Below are 22,061 nucleotides of genomic sequence, written 5' to 3'. Positions count from 1 at the left end.
TTAGCCGTCACAACGTACAGTGTTTAGACATTTAAAGAGGGAGCTTTAAGTTAACTCTGTGCTTTTCCGCTCTTTTATAGGCTTATGTGTGGTTGTGCTGAGATTGAAAGTAGCAGGGGATGCATATGTGCATGGTGATCTACAGATGGACRCTTAAATGCACTGTCTAGACTTCAAAAGTACAATTAAATGAGCATTTTAGCAGTCCTTGTTTGAGACTCACTGCCTAGTCAAACGACACACTAAACCAAAGCTCTTCAGCGATTATGCCTGCTTCGGACGGGTCCAGACTGCCTACTCTTCTCATGACGCAGTCTGTTACGGTGCCACTGTGTAAGCTGTCATAAGACTTGCATAACCTGTAACAACATCTTGCARGCTAGCAGTGACTCTTCCTCCCTCTGGAACATGACCCCTGGCAGTAGTTCAGTTTGAAATGAACAGAATGTGGTCATCTTCAACACTGTATCTGAGAAGGGAACAGGAGCAGCTTGTCTCCCGGTTATCTCCCACTTCGCCAGAGGTGTGAATGCCTGCGTGTGTGCGCGCGTGAGAGAGCAAGCATACATGTGTGTGCGTGTCTGTCTCTGTGYGTGTTTGAGAGWTTGTGTGCTTACCGGGGTTGCTGTGCCTAAGTCTTAGAGAGTGTGCATTTTTGTTTACCTCTGAGCGAGTGACGGGCCAATGCACGGCACCAGCAGGCCTCTCACAATGACTCATTAGTTAGGTAATTAAGGCACAAGGCTGTGCCCCCGGGGCTCCACAGTGGAGCACTGTGAGCTAGGACTACTAATGATACTGTTAGGCTCAGAGCAGAGAGGGATGTAAGGAAAGTATGGTCCATAGGTTCTGCTCTCAACAAAGGAGGGTGGTGGGGGGACGAAATGGGGGAGAGGTGCGGACAGGGGACCTGCCGACATTTTCATTATGCGTCTATGAAAGCTAATGGCATAGGGCAGGGCCTGGACAGGGGATACGGGTCCAGAGGTTGTGCTCAGTGGAAAGAAGGGTTCAGGGAGACAGAGTATTTTAATTGGACACAGATGAGGGTATGAGAACTTTGGATACTTACAGTATACTGCAAGGGTGGGTTAACACAGACTTTAAATGGTCTTCTGTGGTCATTTGTAAGGCTTTATGAACTGCCGTAGACCYCATAGGTATTCCCACAATACACAACCATGTACTCCCGTTAGGGGAGAAATAGGGAAGGKGTGGCRGCTATTGTCATTTTGAGCACGGTGCTACATTAGTCATTGTCATATGGAGGTCCCTTCCTGTATGGTTTCAGGATATTCTACTCTACAGTATGCMTCTYGTTTTGTCATGCAAAACACCACTTCCCATACCCTGATCTCAAAGCAGCTAACTTTTTCAATTGAATGAAATGATACTATAATCTTCAAGTTGTTTGTACATCAGTTTGAATATGATATTGTCCATAAGCAAMATGAGTTATTAGTGTGGTAGGAAAATATACAGCGCTTTAATTGTGATGAGGGAAAATGATGCTGAACAGCAGATAGCAGGAAGAACGTTTCACTTTTCCCTGAGTCCTAATAGCTAATTTATTCCGGGTCTATTTTTCCCCACTCAAGTTTCATGCAAATCGTATTGAACCATGTCCCCCAGCGGCGGAGTACCGAGTGTCRGTGGAGCCCACACGCTCAAATCTCTCAGCTTATTAATTTCCTATTTACTCATTTAATTTTTAATACATTGACTGATGGAAGTGCAACAGCCGAGCTCAACGGTGCTTACATGGAACTGATGGTAGAGGGCGAATKAACAATTGAGCCGGTGTCCTTATAAGGGATGTCAGAGTCTACACATGTCTTAATGCTGTATGGCAAGTGGGGTGTATGATGCTAATATATTGTAAACATGTTGGCACTGCAACATTGTATCATTAGAGGATGTCAAAATAGTGACATCTACCCATTRTAGTTAGAGTATATTTCACCTGGGCTGACATTGGTTGAATGTCACCTTTGATGACATATACCTCGCATGATATAATTAAGTGATAATGCCCAAGAAGCCAGTGTTTGGGGGATATWTTGGCACGGGTGTTAGGCACGAGACGAAGTCAAACACTGGCTTCGAGGGCATAATCACTTTTATACAAYGGGTTACCAACATATTAAAATAATGATTGACATTTTCATTAAAAATATATATTTTTATGATTTTATTCATACAATTTCACCCTTCCACAAGAAATAGTCCTGACACAAATCTAGGGTTGCTACCCAAGCCGTTAGTTCTATCGGTTCGGTTGCCAGAAATGCGACCCAGTCGTTCAGTCTTTTTGTTCTGTGTCTACGGACGCGACCCAGGAATTAATTCTAAATGTTCCATTGCCATATTGGCTGKCAACGTTCTAATCCCTTGCTTGCTAGCTAGCCAACTACGGCTAACTTACAGYCATGTTAAACAATGCAGCCAGAATAACAACAAAGTAGCTGCATTTGCATTTGTTTAAGCTGTTTAACATTTCTTTAAGCTGTGACATTTATTTGGATACATTCATAATAAGGAGCTGATGATGCACGATTTCACCTGGCATAGAAAATGTGCTTTCTCGTCATGACACTGTTGTTCACAGGAGCTCGCCAACAACACAGCTAACACAATCAATTCAAACTGAAGCTGGAAAGACTTCAAACTAGCTGCACTTCGTTTAGTTTGACCTGTTTTTATTGATTGTTCTTTGTATATATCCATAAAAATTATGCTGAGTCATGATTTTGACTGGCTGAGAAAACCTGTCTGTCTCATCCCGACTCCCAAAATGTTCATTACTATGKGACAGCTGGAGGTCGAATTTGAATATTGAAACAATGTTGCAAATGTTGGAGRGACAGACAGAAAGGTTTATACAAATCTCCGCTGTTGAAATCTAAATGTTAGTCTAAAATAAATGTGAGATAATGTCTTGATGCTTTTTATAGTGGAGATCAAGTTTATAAATTGCCTGGCTGGGCTGATGATACAGCAGATTGCGCAGTCAGATGGAACAGAGTAAATAGGCATTTTAACATCATAGATTTAGTCAGTGGTAACTTGTGGAATAGACACCGGCTGGAATGCGGTTTTAACCAATCAGCATTCAGGATTAGAACCACCTTTGAATAATATGTCACATTTACAGTTCCATCAAAAAGTTACTCATATCCCTTGACTTATTCCACATTGTTGTGTTACAACCTGAATTCAAAAGTATTAAATATTTATCTACACACAATACCCCATAATGACAAAGTAAAAACATGATTTTAGAAATGTTTGCAAATGTATTGAAAATGAAATTCAGAAATATCTCATTTACATAAGTAATCACACCCCAAAGTCAATACATGTTAGAATCACCTTTGCCAGTGATTACATCTGAATACATTTGAATAAATGTAGGTTTTGAAACTTATGAATGCGTCATAACCAGCCATAAAATAACGCAATATACTGTATGTCACATCAGGTGTAAATATATGGGTCATGACAGTGTTACTACAATGTTGTTGATCCATCCTCAATTTTCTCCTCTCACAGCCATTAAACTCTGTAATTGTTTTAAAGTCACCATTGGCCTCATTGTGAAATCCCTGAGCGGTTTCCTTCCTCTCCGGCAACTGAGTTAGGAAGGACGCCTGTATCTTTGTAGTGACTGAGGGTATTGATACACTATCCAAAGTGTAATTAATAACTTCACCATGCTCAAAGGGATATTCAATGTCTGCTTTTTTYYCACAGATCTACCAATAGACGCCCTTGTTTGCCAGGCATTGGAAAACCTCTCTGGTCTATGTGGTTGAATTTGTGTTTGAAATTCACTGCTCGACTGAGGGACCTTACAGATAATTCCACTTTGACATTTTGGGGTATTGTGTGTAGGCCAGTGACACAAAATCTAAATTTAATCCATTTACATTTCAGGCTGTAAGACAACAAAATGTAAAAAAGTCAAGGGGTGTGAATACCCAGGTGAAATATACAGCCTAGGTGAAATACACAGTGCATTCGGAAAGTATTCTGACCCCTTGACTTTTTCCACATTTTGGTACGTTACAGACTTATTCTAAAATGAATTCATTCGTTTTTCCTCATCAAGCTACACACAATACCCCATAATGACAAAGCAAAAGCAGGTTTTTAGAAATTTTTGCAAATTGATAAATAAAAAAACACTGAAATATCACATTTACATAAGTATTCAGACCCTTTACTCAGTACTTTGTTGAAACACCTTTGGCAGCGATTACAGCCTCAACTCTTCTTGGGTATGATGCAACAAGCTTGGCACACCTGTATTTGGGGAGTTTCTCCCATTCTTCTCTGCAGATCCTCTCAAGCTCTGTCATGTTGGATGGGGAGCATCACTGCACWGCTATTTTCAGGTCTCTCCATGTTCAAGTAAAATAAAATACAATTTTATTTTTCACATTCGCCGAATACAACAGGTGCAGATCTTACCCTGAAATGCTTATTACCAAGCCATGAGGTCGAAGAAATTGTCCGTAAAGCTCTGGCTGGGCTACTCAAGAACATTCAGAGACTTGTCCCGAAGCCACTCCTGCGTCGTCTTGGTTGTGTGCTGAGGGTYRTTGTCCTGTTGGAAGGKGAAYYTTYGCCCCAGTCTGAGGTCCKGAGRGCTCTGGAGCAGGTTTTCATCAAGGATCTATCTGTACATTGATCCGTTCATCTTTCCCTCGGTCATGACTTGTCTCCCAATCCCTGCCACTGAAAACATCCCCACAGCATGATTTTGACACCACCATGCTTCACCGTAGGGATGGTGCCAGGTTTCCTCCAGACACGACGCTTGGCATTCAGGCCAAAGAGTTCAATCTTKGTTTCATCAGACCAGAGAATCTTGTTTCTCATGGTCTGAGAGTACTTTAGGTGCCTTTTGGCAAACTCCAAGCGGGCTGTCATGTCCCTTTTACTGAGGAGTGGTTTTGTCTAGCCACTCTACCATAAAGGCCTGATTGATGGAGTGCTGCAGAGATGGTTGTCCTTCTGGAAGGTTCTCCCATCTCCACAGAAGAACTCTGGAGCTCTGTCAGAGTGGCCATCGGGTTTTTGGCCACCTCCCCGACCTAGGCCCTTCTCCCTCGATTGCTCAGTTTGGCCGGGCAGCCAGCTCTAGGAAGAGTCTTGGTGGTTCCAAACTTCTTTCATTTAAGAATGATGGATGCCACTGTGTTCATGGGGACCTTCAATGCTGCAGAATTTTTTTGCTACCCTTCCCCAGATGTCCTACGGACATTTCCTTCGATCTCATGGCATGGTTTTTGCTCTGGAATTCACTGTCAACCGTGGGACCTTATATAGACAGGTGTGTGCCTTTCCAAATCATGTCCAATCAATTTAATTTACTACAGCTGAACTCCAATCAAGTTGTAGAAACATCTCATGGATGATCAATGGAAACAGGATGCACCTGAGCTCAATTTCGAGTCTCATAGCAAAGGGTCTGAATAATTRTGTAAATAAGATTTTTCTGTTCTTTTTTTATAATAAATTTGCTAAAAATTATAAATATATATTTTTTCACTTTGTCATTATGGGGTATTTTGTGTAGATTGCTGAGGAATTGTTTTAATTGAATACATTCTAGATTAAGTCAAGGGGTCTGAATACTTTCCGAAAGCACTGTRTATCACTATAATGTATTGTGTAGTAGGACCAAGATGATTGAGAAGTATTTGAAACTTGTTTGGATCATCATGTTCTTGAGGATGACTTACACACAAGAACATGTATTCATGTGCACATGTGGTCAATGCCAGGCAGTTGCCATGTAAAGAAGATCAACTGAACTAAAACCTTTTTATTTCTACAAAAATAGGATCCAACAGTTAAAGTTGTTTTCATMTAATACGGCCTGTGTGTGGACATAACCTGGAGAAGCAGATAATAATTTWAAAAACCCACATTTTGTTTTCTCTTCATTGTTAAATGGGAGTMTTTTGTTTGATGACTCTGTGCTAACAGAATTTTACAGAAAACCAATTCATTGGCTGTCAGCCAGGAGCCTTTTCTTTCATTATTTGTCGAGGTACAATTCATTTTTTCCCCTTCTGTTTATGTAAGTTAATTTATTTTCTGGGTAAACAAAAAAGGGAAAAGAAACTGGCTTCCAATTTGTTGATAACGTTAACCAGACTGCCTCAGTCTGAATATGGGCTTTTCAAACAAGGGCCCTCACGTTTACGATATTAAACGCAAACATTGACATGAGATATACATATACTGCACAGAATCTAATCTGAATTTATCTACTTAAAAAAATGGGTTTCTGTATGGATAACAGGGTYTTATTGCCAAATAAATGCTCTCACCGCGTCACACATTTTTGTGAGACCTCGCATTACCCTGCACTAGGCTTCAAAGGAGATGTTTGAATGATAAATATACATATCGGTTGGCCACCGTAGGAAGGCTTTTGGATTCGATTTCAGGATCAGCTCTAGAGGCAACTTCAGAAGTCCCCTTATGGGTGTGTTTCCATTGGCTCTTAATGAAAAACATATTCCATATTTACTCATCTCAATGGAGTGTTCAGAAAGTAAGCAGAGAGAATTCTAGTCACGTTATTTTATATCCACCATCTCACAGACCCGGCATACATACACAGCACAGAACCAAGCCTCAAGGGAAAGGGTGTGTTGATCACCAAAACAGGAAAATAAAATCACAGGATCACAGAAGGATTAATTACATTTCCAACGGCAGTAGGGCAGAAAAGAAATGATGTTCCACACATTTTGATCGGGTGGCCTATTTCTTTTCTCTGTCATGCCGTTTAGCTCTGGGAGCTCCTGTATTGTGTCGGAGTAGGACAGAGTGTGATTGAGAAAATGTGGGRATATTTTTAGCCAACCAGTTACTGGCCCGAGGGGACAGTGGATTCTTTTGTAGCTGTTTCACAATGAACCTCTGGTTCCATGCCCAGGAGAGACTTCAGATCCTCACTGAATCAGCGTTCATCTCCTCCACAATGCTGCTGTTTCCTGGTTGGCAATACAAGGCTTGCTCCACTGCTCCCCTTTCCTCTATTGTTGTTCTGGTGATATCCTGCAGACTCGGTCCTAGGGCCCCCCGGGTGCACGTTTTATTTTTTGCCCTAGCACTACAGAGCAGATTCAAATAATCAAAGCTTGATGATGACTTGGTTATTCGGCCCAGSACAGAGTTTGGGAAACCCGATATACTGTACTGTTAGTCACACTATTGTGTTACAGTAGTGTACKATAGACTGGTAGAACAATTKAGTTGTTATATTAATTCACAGACACTCAGTTAACACAGTGAAATGTATCAACCAAAGTAATTGGCAAATAGAAACAGGCACAGTATGTCTTTTTGATTTGTAGTTTGACTGGGAAAACACTAACTTCATCATTTCGCTTSAGTGAACCCATGTCTATAGCATCATCACTCTGTTGGATCTATTCAACCACAAATGCTAATGTTACACAAATTTTGTCCTAAGCATTTTCTTGTTGATGATATGAAGTTGTGAGTATTTCTCCATGACCAAATGATCCTTCCCTGACCGTGACCTCTCATATACTTTCCGTTCCGACGTTCCCATGGACTTTACCTTTTTCTTCCCACTTTATGCCGCATTGATTCCAATTACCAGCAGTGACATTCCCACAACTTGTTTCAGGTGACAGATTACAACAGACTCTGCACCCCTCCTCTCCTCCTCCTTCCCTCCATCCTGCTCTTTGTCTTGACTGTCTCCCAAGCGGGCCAACTGTTTGCACCTGTTTAAATGTCGCCTCACAGCGTGTTTTGGGAGCTGTGGGTGGCTTGGCCAAGCTGCTTAGATTGTGCTGAGACGACTGGAGACGACTAGGCTTAAAATACACCCCCCCCTTCCTTCTCCACCCATGTCAAAATATCTGGTCACTCAGCGAGTCTACTATCTTGTTAATTCCAAGCGTCTGTCTTCACCACTCCTATTGGGAGGTTAAGCCCTGTCGAGAAGGCATCAAAGCTCTCCTCGGAAAGCGGCTCGTATCATAGAGCTAAACAATCAGCTTTGATTGGATTTTTATCCTGTCTTATTAACTCTCAGACCAGGGAGCCAAAGCCAAAGGCATGATGCTAATGCCAAAACAAACTGAAAATGCTCCGTGGATCAACACTGACATCCGGTCCTGCTTACGTTTGGGTTGTTGTACTGCAGTAAAGTAATATGACATTCGATAGGGACGTTTTCTGTTAGGCAATTTGGTTGACCTCCCTCCGTATCTCTATTTGACCTGGTCATGGATGAGTTCAACTAGATTCCATTTGAATGTAACCTTTTTGTGAGACTTATCTTGGTTGTCCATGATAGTTCCCTGTGTATGTTTAAAAGTCCTAAAGAAATCCAAAAGCCGAAACGCTTCGGTTCTACTTTTAATAAAGAAGCTTTTATTTATTGAATTCCATTGTCCTCCAAAAGTTGCTGAATCYCCTCTCTGTTTATCACTTTTACCTGAATTTGAGTATCATTCACTGGACTACTACTATAGTCAGTACTATCACTATAACTTCCACTGCCATGACAAAACACCTGTACCAACCACACACATGTTCTTCAGAATCTGTACCTTTTCTCGTTCCCTGTCTTTCAGATGGCTCATCTACACTGTGTCTTTCGTCTGTGCGGGAGCTCCCAGTCCAGCTACAGGACCTGTACCAGCAGGGCTTCTCCCTAGTTGCCGTTCACCCCTTCATTCATCCCTGTGGTTCCGACGCAGTCAGCCCCCAGCACCAGCTCTACAGGGCCGTGCTGATCCGACTCGATGATGGGTACGAGTACATACACATTGCACTTATTCAGAGCACCTACATTGACACAATTAGCATAAGCCTTATCCAGGGTCAATACATTTGCGTTTATGTAACGTTTGTAATTACGTAATATGAACAGCAAATAAAAATTTATATTACTACATGGATGTAGACATTGGTATTACAGAGGTTGTTTTGGGCTAGCTGTCACAGGGCTGTTGTTTTGGTCGTTAGCAAGCAAATAATCTCTTTCCAAGCTTTTGATGCTCCGGCCAACATGTGGAATGGGCCAAAGTCACAGCTGCCCCCCATGTCTGCCCTCCACCCGGGCACCTGTCAGTGTCGCGAGCCCTGGGTGAGAGTCAGCTTGGATCAGGGCATGGTTTTACTCCAAGTGTATGTGAAGGGCATGGTGGGGTGGTGCTGGTAGTGGTGGTTTCCGGCTGAAGCCCTGTCTGGCTTGCCTCGTGTGCCCCGTGTTCTACCAGCTGGCTGTTATGAAGGACAGCGGTTTCATGCGTGTTAGGCCACATGAAGGTCTGTCTCTGGGAATGACTGCCTGTGTGAAGTAGAATCAGACACTCACTAGTCACTTTCCCCACAGAGAGGTTAGAGGGGCAGCAGTTAAACCTCTCACCCTCCCCTCTTAACAGTGTTTTATAGCCTGGTCTGTTCTCTCTCGTGGATCCAGAGCCCTGGGGTCGGACAGTGACGCCACACTCCATAAATCCCTGGACTCTCCCCTCGTTGAATTATGATCCAGGAATTAATCTCGAGATTCCTAAAATAAATAATTCTGAACATGGACAAATAATTCCTGCACATTCCTCAGTATATTGGGGTTTAGGCTCCTTGCCCTGTTGTTCTTGTTTTGTGCTTCCTGGTTGCCTAGTGTTGTCTTGAAAGGATCAAACCATTTGGCTGGTACAGGTGGAGGATTTAGTTAGTTGTAAAGCACAACTATCCATCCACTCAGGTGGCTCTTGCCTTCTTTCTAAAGACAGCCTGTGCCCATTAATGAGCTCCTAGGGTCTAGGGAAATACATCACACCTCTCTCCCACTGTCTTTACACAAAAACCACTAGCAAACAAGTTCAAGACACTAATCCTATGCTGGGAGCACATAAATATTGATTTTGTATGAAAAGGGATGGATGAATGGGCAGCAGTATGGTTTTTACACACCGACATGGTTGCCTTCCTCTGGAGGAAAAAAGAGAAGATGAGGAGAGGAATAGAAAGCGGTAGAGAGAGAAAACAAGATCACAGCTGGAGTGTGAACGAGCAGGAGTTAGAAAGAGAGAAAGGGCTGCCATCCTTTGATGGCTCCGGCCAAACCGTCCTGCTTTATCTCAGAGTCTGTCACCGTGGAGACAGCTGCTCACATCAGCACCAGCCCCGGGGGTGGGGGGGGGGGGGATAAAAGAGAAAGAACAAAACAAAAATCAACCAGGTAGCATCTTCCTCTCCTATTCCCTTGTCAGTCCCTTGAATCAGGGAGCGAAAACTGCAGATGACAGCGCAACCATTCATCACTCTCCCAAAGCAAACAGACCCAAAAGTGTCTTCTTCGCTCTGCAGTGCGCTATGCGTCAGCTGGAGACAGACAGAAGGAGAGACAGACAGAGGGGGAGAGATAGTGTGTGTGTGTGAGAGAACCAGAACAAGAACAGCAGCTAGGCTATGCTTAGCAGCAGCTGGATGTGCTGTGTTTAGTATGCACACAATGTCTCTTTGGATACAATCCCAGCCAATTTTCTACAGTATTAGCCTCAATTGTAAAGCCTCAGTGAACAAGGGTATAGCTGCACAGTAGTGTGACATTGCAAAAGCTTCTAGAGCCAGGAATTACACAGGGGCAGGTAGCTTATATAGAGCTGGGAGCCAGTATTGTTAATGTTAAACACTGTCACCTGGAATAACTATTTAGTTTAAGATAATCTCTCAAACTTGTATAATTTCAGCCAGTAGTTTTGAAAGTGGCGCTCACGAGCCAAAAGTGGTCCCTTTTTTTTGTGTACTATGTCATCAAATTGGGTACTACAGTACGTCAYTCATTTTGTATGATATGTTATGTCCTGCAAATGTTGTAGATTTTTTTGCAACTATATGTTTCAAATCCAATTTATACTATACGTTCCGAATTTGTTGTGCTTAAAATCATGGAGTGCATCTTTAAGTAGGCCATAACTTTAAAAGCCTGTTGTCTCTGACTGTGAYTTGTCGCTGGTGACCGTGGTAACCTGCTCAAATCTGTGGATCAGAGAGAATAGATAGGACCATTTTAATTTTCAAATGTCAACTGTCAAATTTCCCAATGTTCAATTTGGTTGCGGCGTAGAGGGGTTACAGTTCAGCAGGCAGTGTCTGATGGGATATATTCATCATCTATTGGATAATTGTAGAATTCACATGCGCTCTGGGAGAGAGCTGTATGGACCAGAAACCATTAGAGKGGATTCGTCCAAAGAAATTATTCATGACTCTGTGAAAAGCTGACATTAGAAAAAGATGTGCTATATTATTAAAGGCCAGGGATGAAAGATTGCTAAACACAGGTTCGATGGTGGATCCTGACCGAGCCGTTGTCATGGAGATTGTGATTTTTGGAATTGCGATTTTGGCGCCCGATGTGAGGGCTTCTGGGTTTAGAGCTACATTCTGGGTTTCAAAAAACTTAATCACGCCCCACCATATCAAGAATTAAAATAACCATCCCCAGATTCCAAATCCCAGACTGTGCCTTTAATACTCCCTGTGGTCCGGGATACAGAACCTTGAACGGTTGAACCTGACTGACAGTGCAGCTGAATAGATAGCAGCAGCAGTMTGCATAAGGAGTGGGAAGTCCRGCAGACGTACACCCAGGAGGAGGCTGCAGTCAGGCCAGCTGCAGGCTGGAGCCAGGCATGCGTTTGACACTTACTCTAGCGGCCTGGCGGTAGACAGCAGATCTATGGGGTTGAATGCAAGTAACCTGTTTTACAACGAGAAAATGGACTGCAGGTGATGGGGCTATTTTTAAAGAAGTCCTTACCTCTAGAGAGGCGATGGGAGACTAGTTATTTTCTCCCACTTTGTCCATTATGGATTTGAGCCCTCCTCAAGTTTACAGATCCAATCTGCTTTTCATGATTTCCAATAACAGAACGTGGAAAACAAATAGCAAAATTCYGAGGTTTTCCTTTACATTGGTCCTTCACGGTGCTGTGAATTGCACAGTAAGTTTGCAAAAACCTCTACCTGATTCAGAGCATCCAATGTGCAGATTTTCCTTGACACAGTTTGCTACTGACATTTGATCTGGGATAAGTTGCATTGCATAAAGATGGGGGACTGGCGTGACAGTGAWGTCTGACTTCTGTAGGGTGTTGTTGACTGTGAGAGATGACTCAGGTTCCCGCTGTGTTGTGAAGTCCGTGTGACACAGAGAGAGCTAGGCCTGGGCTGCATGTGATAATGTTTAAAGTCTCCTTACACACACACACACACAGGTACGTACTGTACATACACACACATGCTGTGGCGAGGGTGGAAGGGTCCCATCCGTGTTGTCAACAGGATGAGAGGTGAAGCAGAGCGATGGAAGCTGGGGCATTGGACTCCTCCAGGGCAAGCTGTGGGATTTCCTCCAGAGAAAATAGAAACATACAGACCCATATAAATAGATTCCATCCACCCATAATACTGATAAGTGGAAAAACAAGACAAGATTTGTATTGCATTGAGTTTCCTATCCCACCCTAATGTGTCCCTTTCAATCCTGATTTGTGTCCACGTTAAGTGSTCCTTTTTTTTTGTCATACAGGCCAACAATTACATTAACACGGGTCATAAGTGATTTATTAATCAATTATTTTCATAAATCCATAAATACTTAATTTCCAAGGATTTTTCCTGTGCAACCATTTCAGATATGCATTACAGAATGTGGTGTATGTCTGTATCGTGTATGACTGAAGTGACTGTGGCTGAAATGTGTTGTTCCTCTCTCTCCTGCTGTGTGGGCTGCTACCGCAGGTTGGAGAAGAGCCAGTCGAGCTGTGCTCCCTACCGTCTGCAGCTGGAGCAGTGTCTGTCTACCGACCAGGTGCCCACTCCTGAGCTCATCCAGGGCTATGTCAAGAAGGTGAGCCTCAAAAAAGGCCCTGTCACACTACTGAGACGAGCTGAGCCAAGCCAAGTTGCACTGAGCTGGCCTGGTTAGTGGTTAGGCATCCTGTGCTGAAAAGGACATCGATGTGAACGGAAATATTAAGCCTGCACAGTTTTGTTCAGGTGGCATGATAGTGTGAAAAGGGTATAGTGGACTCAGATCACAGACACAACTGACCAGCCTATAAGTCCTAAAGGCGCTGTGGGCAAAAACTATCTGTTGGGTTTCTTCATTATCTCGACTCGCTTTCCACAGCCAGTAGACGAGACGGTCCTTAGTTTTAATAAAACATTGGGGAGTAGAAATGGGTTATCAATTCAGCCGGCCAGTCGCCTGAGGACCTGAGTTTCATTCTGACCTTCAAACTCTCAGCTCCTGGAGCACTCTCTCTAATATCTGGAAAATAGGAAATATGTAGCCTATGTAGAACTGGAAAATTAAAGTCTTTACAGAGGGCTGCTGTCATTCTGCAGTGAAGACATGTTAGCACTAACCACTCTCAAGCAAGCTGATGGCCATAACCATATCGTATTAGGAGATATCACAGACGTCTATTAAAAGCAAAGAGACTTGTCATTATAAATAGCAATGTAACAGAAACATATGACGCTTACCTGTTTCTCTGACCTGGGCATGTGCAATACACAGTAGTGTGATTTTCCATTCAATGCGGACCATTTCAAAGGCTATCCATTACCTTCACACCTGAGTCGACCCACATTAACACACACACAGTAGAAATGATCCCTCTCCCTCATTGAACTGGCAACGTTAACCTCAAATGAGATCCAATATTTTTTATTTTCATCTTGGCAATTCCATTTTGCAATTTGTCTGGGAATAAAAATGTGCAAGTGCTGAGTGAACGTTCAATAGATATTAAACAATGGAGCTAGGAAACGATGTGACTGTTTTACAATTTCATTTCATAGAGGATAACCTGTGATATGGCACCCATGCTGATTTGATTTGGATTCTCCTGGTCCCCGGCTGCAGAATGTACTGCCTCTGGCTGGATCTTATGACAGAATGTGAATGGAGRATGGCATCATTAACACTGCTTGACAGTTAACATTTCAATTTCATTTTGATGGAAAATCCCAATATTGACATAAAATGCCAGATGACAATGAAATGGGAAAAGCAATTCTTGATTTGGGATGCTGTCCTGCCAGGGCTGGAGCCATTGCAATCCAATCAACTCTAGTTCAATTTGAATGGCTGATGCTGGGAAGAGGGGTGGAGGGAGGGGGAGTGCCTCTATAATTATATGATAATACCAGGTATGTAAACAGTTCCCCTGGAATCCATTTGGTTGATAAAATAGGGAGTAAATGGGGGAAATTCTGGGGGAAAAAATAGCTATGGTTCTATAATGGTAGAACTTAGCAATGTGTGCTTATGTTCTAGGTTGTGTTTCAAGGTTATCACCCATTTTTTAGAAAGTCCATTGAGCACTAGCTACAACTTTGATCTTACTCACGATTAGCCAACGTGATCTTMAATAACAGTCCATCATAAMAGAGCATACAGTATGAAAGGTTGGTATTATTAAATTGTATTTGTAAAAGTCAGGTCRTCCAMGGATCTCTCTAAGGCGGTTGTTTGCYATCTGTCTCTCCAGCAGATCCAGGATGCTGCAGACCAGGGGGTCATGTTTGTGGGCTTCATCCAGGAGCCGTGTGGGGTACGAGGTACCCAGACCAGAGAACCAGAGACGCCCTCCCTCTCCCTCCACTCCAGCCCCAGCTCCATGCTAGGCTCCCTGAGCAGCCGAAGCCCCACTAGCCCCCGGACCAATGGAGAACCAGGAGCCCAGGAGCAGGCGATGGACACTGGGGCTGATGAGGGCCAAGGCTCCTTATGTAAGGGTGGGGAGGGGGAGGACCAGACTAGGGACACTGTGGGGAGTGAAACCACTGTCGGGGAAAGCAACCATGATGGGAGGTCCTCTCTTCCCATAACACCATCCACAGAGAGCAAGCAAGATGATGATCAGGATGTTATAGTGGAAGACACACTGACACACAACAATAACAAGACAAACGTCATAGAACTGAAGGAGAAGCCAAGCCGTCACCCTCAGAGAGCCAATGGTGAGTATTGTCAGATTTCCATTCGTTACTATGTAATTGGATTTGTATACAGTATGCCAGGCAAGATTCAACTTGAAACCGCATAAATGGTTCTTCAATTTCCTCAGACTGTGGTGCAGCATAAAGTTGGATTAAATTAGCATATTTCAGCATCTTAGAATACCAGATGGACAGCTCTTCTCTCTCTCTCACACATTCTCTTTCAACCCCAGTTGGAAAACGTGCTCATAAATGTGCATGTGTGTTGAATGCTCCCCTCTGTGCGTGTGTGCCCATACATACTTGGCTCCCTGTAGACACAGCACCCTGGTCCATCTGGACGTCCCTCAAGTGTGTATTGCAGTGAGATAATCCCCCCCCTACCTCACTCAGCCTCATCCCTCCTCCCCAAACCTCCACAGTCCACACCACAGCATAGCCAGCATTGTGTGTGACCATGTGCCAAGTGCCCTTGTCCTCTTCGCTAATGCTCTCTGCTGAAATTGACTCAAAGTCTCAGTTCTGGGTGGCTTTGCCCCCATAATCCTCCTGAACAGCAGAATGTGGAACAGGGAACAGGGTCACAAGCCAACAGTCAGAAGTGAAACTGGGACTTGAAACCGACATGCTCTAAAATAGCATCAAAGAGCATTGAGGTTATTGAAACTAGTGCTGAGAACATTCCTGTGGGATCACAGGTGTGAGAGGAGGAAGTGATGGTATAAAAAAAAGACAGATTGGACAAACATCACAATGGTCACTCACATTATTGCCGTTACCTCTTAGAAATGAAGCAGTATGAAGCTAACCGCTCTCCAACTAAAAATCACGTTGCAGAGAAAGCTGGCCTACATGTTGGTTTGAGCGTGTATTTATTATGACATGTTAGTCCTGATTAAATCAGTGTTGAGGAGGGTGGATTAGCAGAACAGATGCTGTCATGTTCAACAGTGGTTCTGYACAGTACATATTACCAGTTAGGATTATGGAGCCTGACCTTGTCACTTGGACAGGCATCCATCAGACCAAACTTTAAAAAGGAGACCCATTTGGAATGTTGTAATTGCGTTCATGTGCTCGTTTACTCGTTAGTCGTCAATTTTCTCAAATGATTGGACCACACAAGGTATCGTCTCATAGCAGGTCTGTCATTTTCCATGCGACTGTGGCATGGCAGGTCTCAATAGCCAATACACCATACTGTTTGTGTTATCGCCATCCAACTCTCAGGGCAAGTCAAGGGCGATCCTAAAATATTTGTTTAACTTTGATGCCCCTGATGCTGAAATTGTCGAGTCAGTTGCGTTTTGAAGTGGTCATCATGTGGGAATGATCCGATAGGTATGGACCCTGGATTATCTTTATCTCCAGGTCATATCTCTACCGTAATTCAGACTTAACCTAGCATACAAAGCTAGCTGTCAAATGGTTGTTGTAAAATGTATGGTGTACATTTTACCACGATTATCTCATCTCCAAATGCGTTACCATTGAGCTGTCTGGTTTAGTCGGATGCATTAGTGCAAGGTCTCTGTCAGCTATGCATAAATTATAAACGGTCTGTGACACATTGCAGACACAGAGCATTTAGTGGAATGGTGAAGCTAGCAGTTCCTCAAAACCGATGGCCTTGAACGAGTAAACATCAACTTTAATATCATGTGAAAGCCTCATTTAAATTCACTCTTGAGGGAAAACAACAGAAAAATTAACATTAGTGGAGCGACTTTGTTGTATTGACTTGGCTTGGTTTTCAATAAGTTTGTAGTTTCTCCAACRTATGCAGGGAGAGTTGTGATGCATTATTGTCATTCAGTTGTCATTCTGGAGCTTTGAAAAGTGGAAAACGACAGGATTTTGGGAATTTGGTAGCCAGCTGTCACATCAGTCAGACGTGGCAGAAAGGAAATGGATATAAATGATTCATTCTTCCTGGGTGTCTGACTGAATGACTGACAGAAAACCAGAGCAACTGAACCATGGTCCCCTCTGATGCACTCTGTGCGTGAGGCGTGCGTCTTTTGTGAGTCTTCGTGTGTGGGAGTCTAACACATTCTGGCCCTTCGTCTGGTTCACATGGGGATGGCAGATATTAGCATTAAAAAGAGAAGATTATGCCGCACTTGATTTAAATGGCTGCTGCCAAAACAACAGCCCATTCAAATTTGTAAGCATTGGTCCATATTAAAGGACCATTTCAATTGAGGCACAAGCCTTTGGTAGGGGATTGTGGAAAAATGATGATGAGTCAACTCTGTTATGTGTTATTAATCACCTCTGTTATGGGGTATGAGTCAACTCTTATGTGTCATAAATCAYCTCTGTTATGGGGTATGAGTCATGAGTCAACTCTGTTAAGTGTTATAAATCACCTCTGTTACAAAGTATCAACTCTGTCACGTTATGAATCTCTGTTGCATGACATGTTTCATATCAGCACAATCTAAAGAGATTGAGATTGAGTGTTCTGTGTTCTCAGGGGTGGAGCTGCTAGCCCTGTTCAACCACCCAACTGACAATGAGGGCCAGCTGAAGTACTACACTGTGAAGGTACCGCTGAGGGTTCAACTTCGTGACGAGGGGGTCAAAGGGGTGGAGGCCAACTGGCTGGATCACATGACCCAGCACTTCAACAACGGGGCCTCACTCGTTGATGGATACTTCCACCTGGGCAACGACAATGGTAAACACACTATCCAAAGTCCACTTTGTGTTTTTACACACATTACATTTCAATGTAACATCTGTTCTGCTTTGGTATCGTACTAGCAAAGTAAACTCAGCAAAAAAAGAAACGTCCCTTTTTCAGGACCATGTTTTTCAAAGATAATTCGCGAAAATCCAAATAACTTCACAGATCTTCATTGTAAAGGGTTTAAACACCGTTTCCCATGCTTGKTCAATGAACCATAAACAAATCATGAACATGCACCTGTGGAACGGTCGTTAAGACACTAACAGCTTACAGACAATTAAGGTCACAGTTATGAACATTTAGGACACTAAAGAGGCCTTTYTACTGACTCTGAAAAACACCAAAAGAAAGATGCCCGGGGTCCCTGCTCATCTGCGTGAATGTGCCTTAGGCATGCTGCAAGGAGGCATGAGGACTGCAGATGTGGCCAGGGAAATAAATTGCAATGTCCGTACTGTGAGGCGCCTAAGACAGTGCTACAGGGAGACAGGACGGACAGCTGATTGTCCTCGCAGTGGCAGACCACGTGTAACAACACCTGCACAGGATCGGTACATCCGAACATCACACCTGCGGGACAGGTACAGGATGGCAACAACAACTGCCCGAGTTACACCAGGAACACACAATCCCTCCATCAGTGCTCTGACTGTCCACAATAGGCTGAGAGAGGCTGGACTGAGGGCTTGTAGGCTTGTTGTAAGGCAGGTCCTCACCAGACATCATCAACAACAACGTCGCCTACGGGCACAAACCCACCGTCGCTGGACCAGCCAGGACTGGCAAAAAGTCCTCTTCACTGAGGAGTCGCGGTTTTGTCTCACCAGGGGTGATGGTCGGATTTGCGTTTATCGTTGAAGGAATGAGCGCTATACCGAGGCCTGTACTCTKGAGCGGGATCGATTTGGAGGTGGAGGGTCCGTCATGGTCTGGGGCGGTGTGTCACAGCATCATCGGACTGAGCTTGTTGTCATTGCAGGCAATCTCAACTCTGTGCGTTACAGGGAAGACATCCTCCTACCTCATGTGGTACCCTTCCTGCAGGCTCATCCTGACATGACCCTCCAGCATGACAATGCCACCAGCCATACTGCTTGTTCTGTGCGTGATTTCCTGCAAGACAGGAATGTCAGTGTTCTGCCATGGCCAGCAAAGAGCCCGGCTCTCAATCCCATTGAGCACGTCTGGGACCTGTTGGCTCGGAGGGTGAGGCTTATGGCCATTCCCCCCAGAAATGTCTGGGAACTTACAAGTGCCTTGGTGGAAGAGTGGGGTAACATCTCACAGCAAGAACTGKCAAATCTGGTGCAGTCCTTTGTTCAGGGACACATTATTCAATTTATGTTAGTCACATATCTGTGGAACTTGTTCAGTTTATGTCCCAGTTGTTGAATCTTGTTATGTTCATACAAATATTTACACAAGTTTGCTGAAAATAAACGCAGTTGACAGTGAGAGGACTTTGTTTAGTTATGCTGAGTTTAGTTATGGAAAGTACTCATCCGTCTGTCAAACCTCTTATTTTGTTCCACATTAGTAAATAATGTAAACAATTAATAATAATAATAAGACAAAGGAAATSATGACTTAGCTATTGCCAAAATGTCTCCATATCCTGTCCCCTTTCAAACTGTCCAGTCTGTGCTGCTGTTGTTCTGGTAGTGTGCTGTACTACTCCTCTACTGCACACTGCACTCTGCATCTAGACCCTGGGGCATRCCACTTAATTCTGATGGTGACAAAAAACCTAAGCTTGAGTAAATAAGAGTCATAATTCATTCATCTCCTAAAGTGAAYGCATCAGCGCCTCTGAAACACAGATAATTAACCTGATGGCAAATGAGTGCCTCCTTGCATATTTTCTCTCTTTAGAATGGGKTAATGAACCGCGTTATTATAATTCCTTATTTTCTATTAGGTTATTCTAATATATTTACCATTTTTATGTGTGGTTAAGATATGCATCTTTTATTACAGAATGAGTGTATTCTAAAAATAAATAAATTGGCTAGGCCGTGTTCTGTATTGANATAAGTCCTGTTTAATATCCCGGCGTGGCTAGGTGGGATGGAGGCGGGAGACTGGTGTGAGTGGGTTCAGAGAGGAAGAGACCTCGCCGGCACGGAGGGTCGGATATTAGTTTGTTATTGAATTTGCAGATCGTTGCACTGGCAGGCGGCTCCTGTGTACCGTTAACGGCCCCRCCAMCCTGYGGCGTCATGAGAGGGGCATTAAAGATTTATACCCAGCCCAGCGTGTCACAGCACCCCTGCAGCCCTACACGGCTACGCCACGGCTGGAGTTCTGAGGGGGAGCAGTTTGTTTACTGGTGAATTGACACTAATGGTGTTGATGGGAGGTGTTTTCTTTGTTACACTTAGCTTACGCTATCTCCGCCGCGACAATGAGGATTTGTAGCCGGCACTGTGAAACATTTGAGCTATTCATATGTATGACAGCTAGCATAGTGCTTGGCTTTCTATATTCAGGCAAAGCCGGTGGAGAGAGAGAGAGTCCCCAAGAATATGAAATTCCAATAAGGTATTACTTCAGAGTGAAAAGAATTTGGAGGAAAGTTGTGCTGGCAATTTTTATGGTCAAAGATTGGTTGTGCAATAGGGCTTGAAGGCCTGTGTGTGTGTGTGTGTGTGTGTGTGTGTGCTGTCTCTTATACACATCTAGATGTGTATAAGAGACAGAATCAGATCTTCTTGTTGAGTTTCTGATAATCTACCATTTTTATGTGTGGTTAAGATATGCATCTTTTATTACAGAATGAGTGTATTCTAAAAATAAATAAATTGGCTAGGCCGTGTTCTGTATTGATCTGGAAAATGTCAGCTCTCTATCCGAAATAGCTTGTCGAGTATACTGTATCGGGAACAGCCTGTCAATGCATGCCTGCCAAACCCTTTTCAAAACAGACAAGTTTGTCTAGGTGAACGTTGTGTTCGTGTGACCCTCTTGGGAACTGTGAACGGTAGGATATCAAAGCCAAGGCAACATCATGTGTTTGTTGCTAATTACATCAAAACGGAGGAGCGTCTGGTTTTAACAAGCCTGAGAACCCATGGCCGTGCAGACGACTCCAAATTTAGCACCTCTTTGAGATCCATTTCTGAATCCATTAGAGTATGAGAAGAAGCTGTTCTCCCTGGCGCTTGAGACCGTCTCCTCTCTGTAAACATCAAGGGCATTCTGGAACGTGAAGCAGCACAGTAAAAGATGTAGCGTGTCAGTGGCGATGACACTCGCTTTGATTGGAGATTATAATGACAGTCACAGCAGAAGTACAAAATAAGTGTCTCTGATTGTCATCGTGTCCCCTGTGCAACAAAACTGTGTACCAGTACTCTGCATGATATTCTTGTGCCTTGTTTTTTAAAAATGTTTTCTGAAAGAGGTCTTGTTGTTCCTGTTGTTAAGCTCTTCCTCTGAACTGTTTGGTAGTGCATCTACTTCCCCGATGTTCTCACACTTTCCATGACATCATAGGCCTACCAAAGTAACCACCAGTGGAATAACCTATATATGTAACAACCCTAAAACAAGCCAAGCAAATTTGGTTACCGGTAGGAAGTTACCACTTTTAGGTTCTCTTTGAAAACAGAATTAACAATGCTAATAACTATGCATCTCCCTGTAGCTTCTAGTTACAGAGGAATCGTCTCTCAGCAATGTAAAGTTTCCCTCCATTGTTCTGAACTTGTTTCGCTGTTGTTTACTCCTACAGTCCTACGCCTCTTTCGAATACATATCTATTAATTTCCCCGCTCGGCGCTTTTGCTAAACTCGGCGCTACCTCCCGATTGTGGCTGGCTGTCGACAGCCTCCTGGTATGGTCCGGGGAATACCAACATACAGTCTCTCCTCCTGCTCCTCTGCCCCATCCTTGAAGAGATGGGGTTTCCATGGTGAAGCTCACGAGACGGGGCGATGGGGGGGGGGGGGTATAGTCCTGTTTAATATCCCGCGTGGCTAGGTGGGATGGAGGAGGGAGACTGGTGTGAGGGGTTCAGAGAGGAGAGAACCTCGCCGGCACGGAGGGTCGATATTATTTGTTATTGAATTTGCAGATGTTGCACTGGCAGGCGGCTCCTGTGTAACGTTTAACGGCCCCAACCTGCGGCGATCATGAGAGGGGCATTAGAAGATTTATACCAGCCCAGGTGTCACAGCACCCTGAGCCTACACGGTATACGCCAGGCTGGATTTGAGGGGGAGCAGTTTTTGTTTACTGGTGAATTGACACTAATGGTGTTGATGGGAGGTGTTTTCTTGTTAGCACTTACCGCTTACGCTAATCTCGCCGCGACAAGAGGATTTGTAGCGGCACTTT

The 22,061-nt window shown here is 43.7% G+C and overlaps 1 protein-coding gene across 2 annotated transcripts in view; it reads left to right on the top strand.

Moving 5' to 3' along the window:
* LOC111965145 (raftlin) overlaps window positions 1–22,061 on the top strand; it is a 69,171-nt gene that overhangs the window by 26,200 nt on the left and 20,910 nt on the right. Inside the window, exons 3-6 of one of the 2 annotated variants that reach the window (XM_023989163.2) lie at window positions 8,637–8,814; window positions 12,817–12,925; window positions 14,580–15,048; window positions 17,507–17,710. In XM_023989163.2, the coding sequence (XP_023844931.1) occupies window positions 8,637–8,814; window positions 12,817–12,925; window positions 14,580–15,048; window positions 17,507–17,710 (960 nt within the window). Of the gene's footprint in view, window positions 1–8,636; window positions 8,815–12,816; window positions 12,926–14,576; window positions 15,049–17,506; window positions 17,711–22,061 lie in introns of both variants that reach the window. The other variant, XM_023989162.2, reaches the window with a different exon arrangement.

Source organism: Salvelinus sp. IW2-2015, linkage group LG6.1 (genome assembly GCF_002910315.2).
Source record: "Salvelinus sp. IW2-2015 linkage group LG6.1, ASM291031v2, whole genome shotgun sequence".
NCBI lineage: Eukaryota > Metazoa > Chordata > Actinopteri > Salmoniformes > Salmonidae > Salvelinus > Salvelinus sp. IW2-2015.
This window is presented reverse-complemented; position numbering and strand designations above follow the sequence as displayed.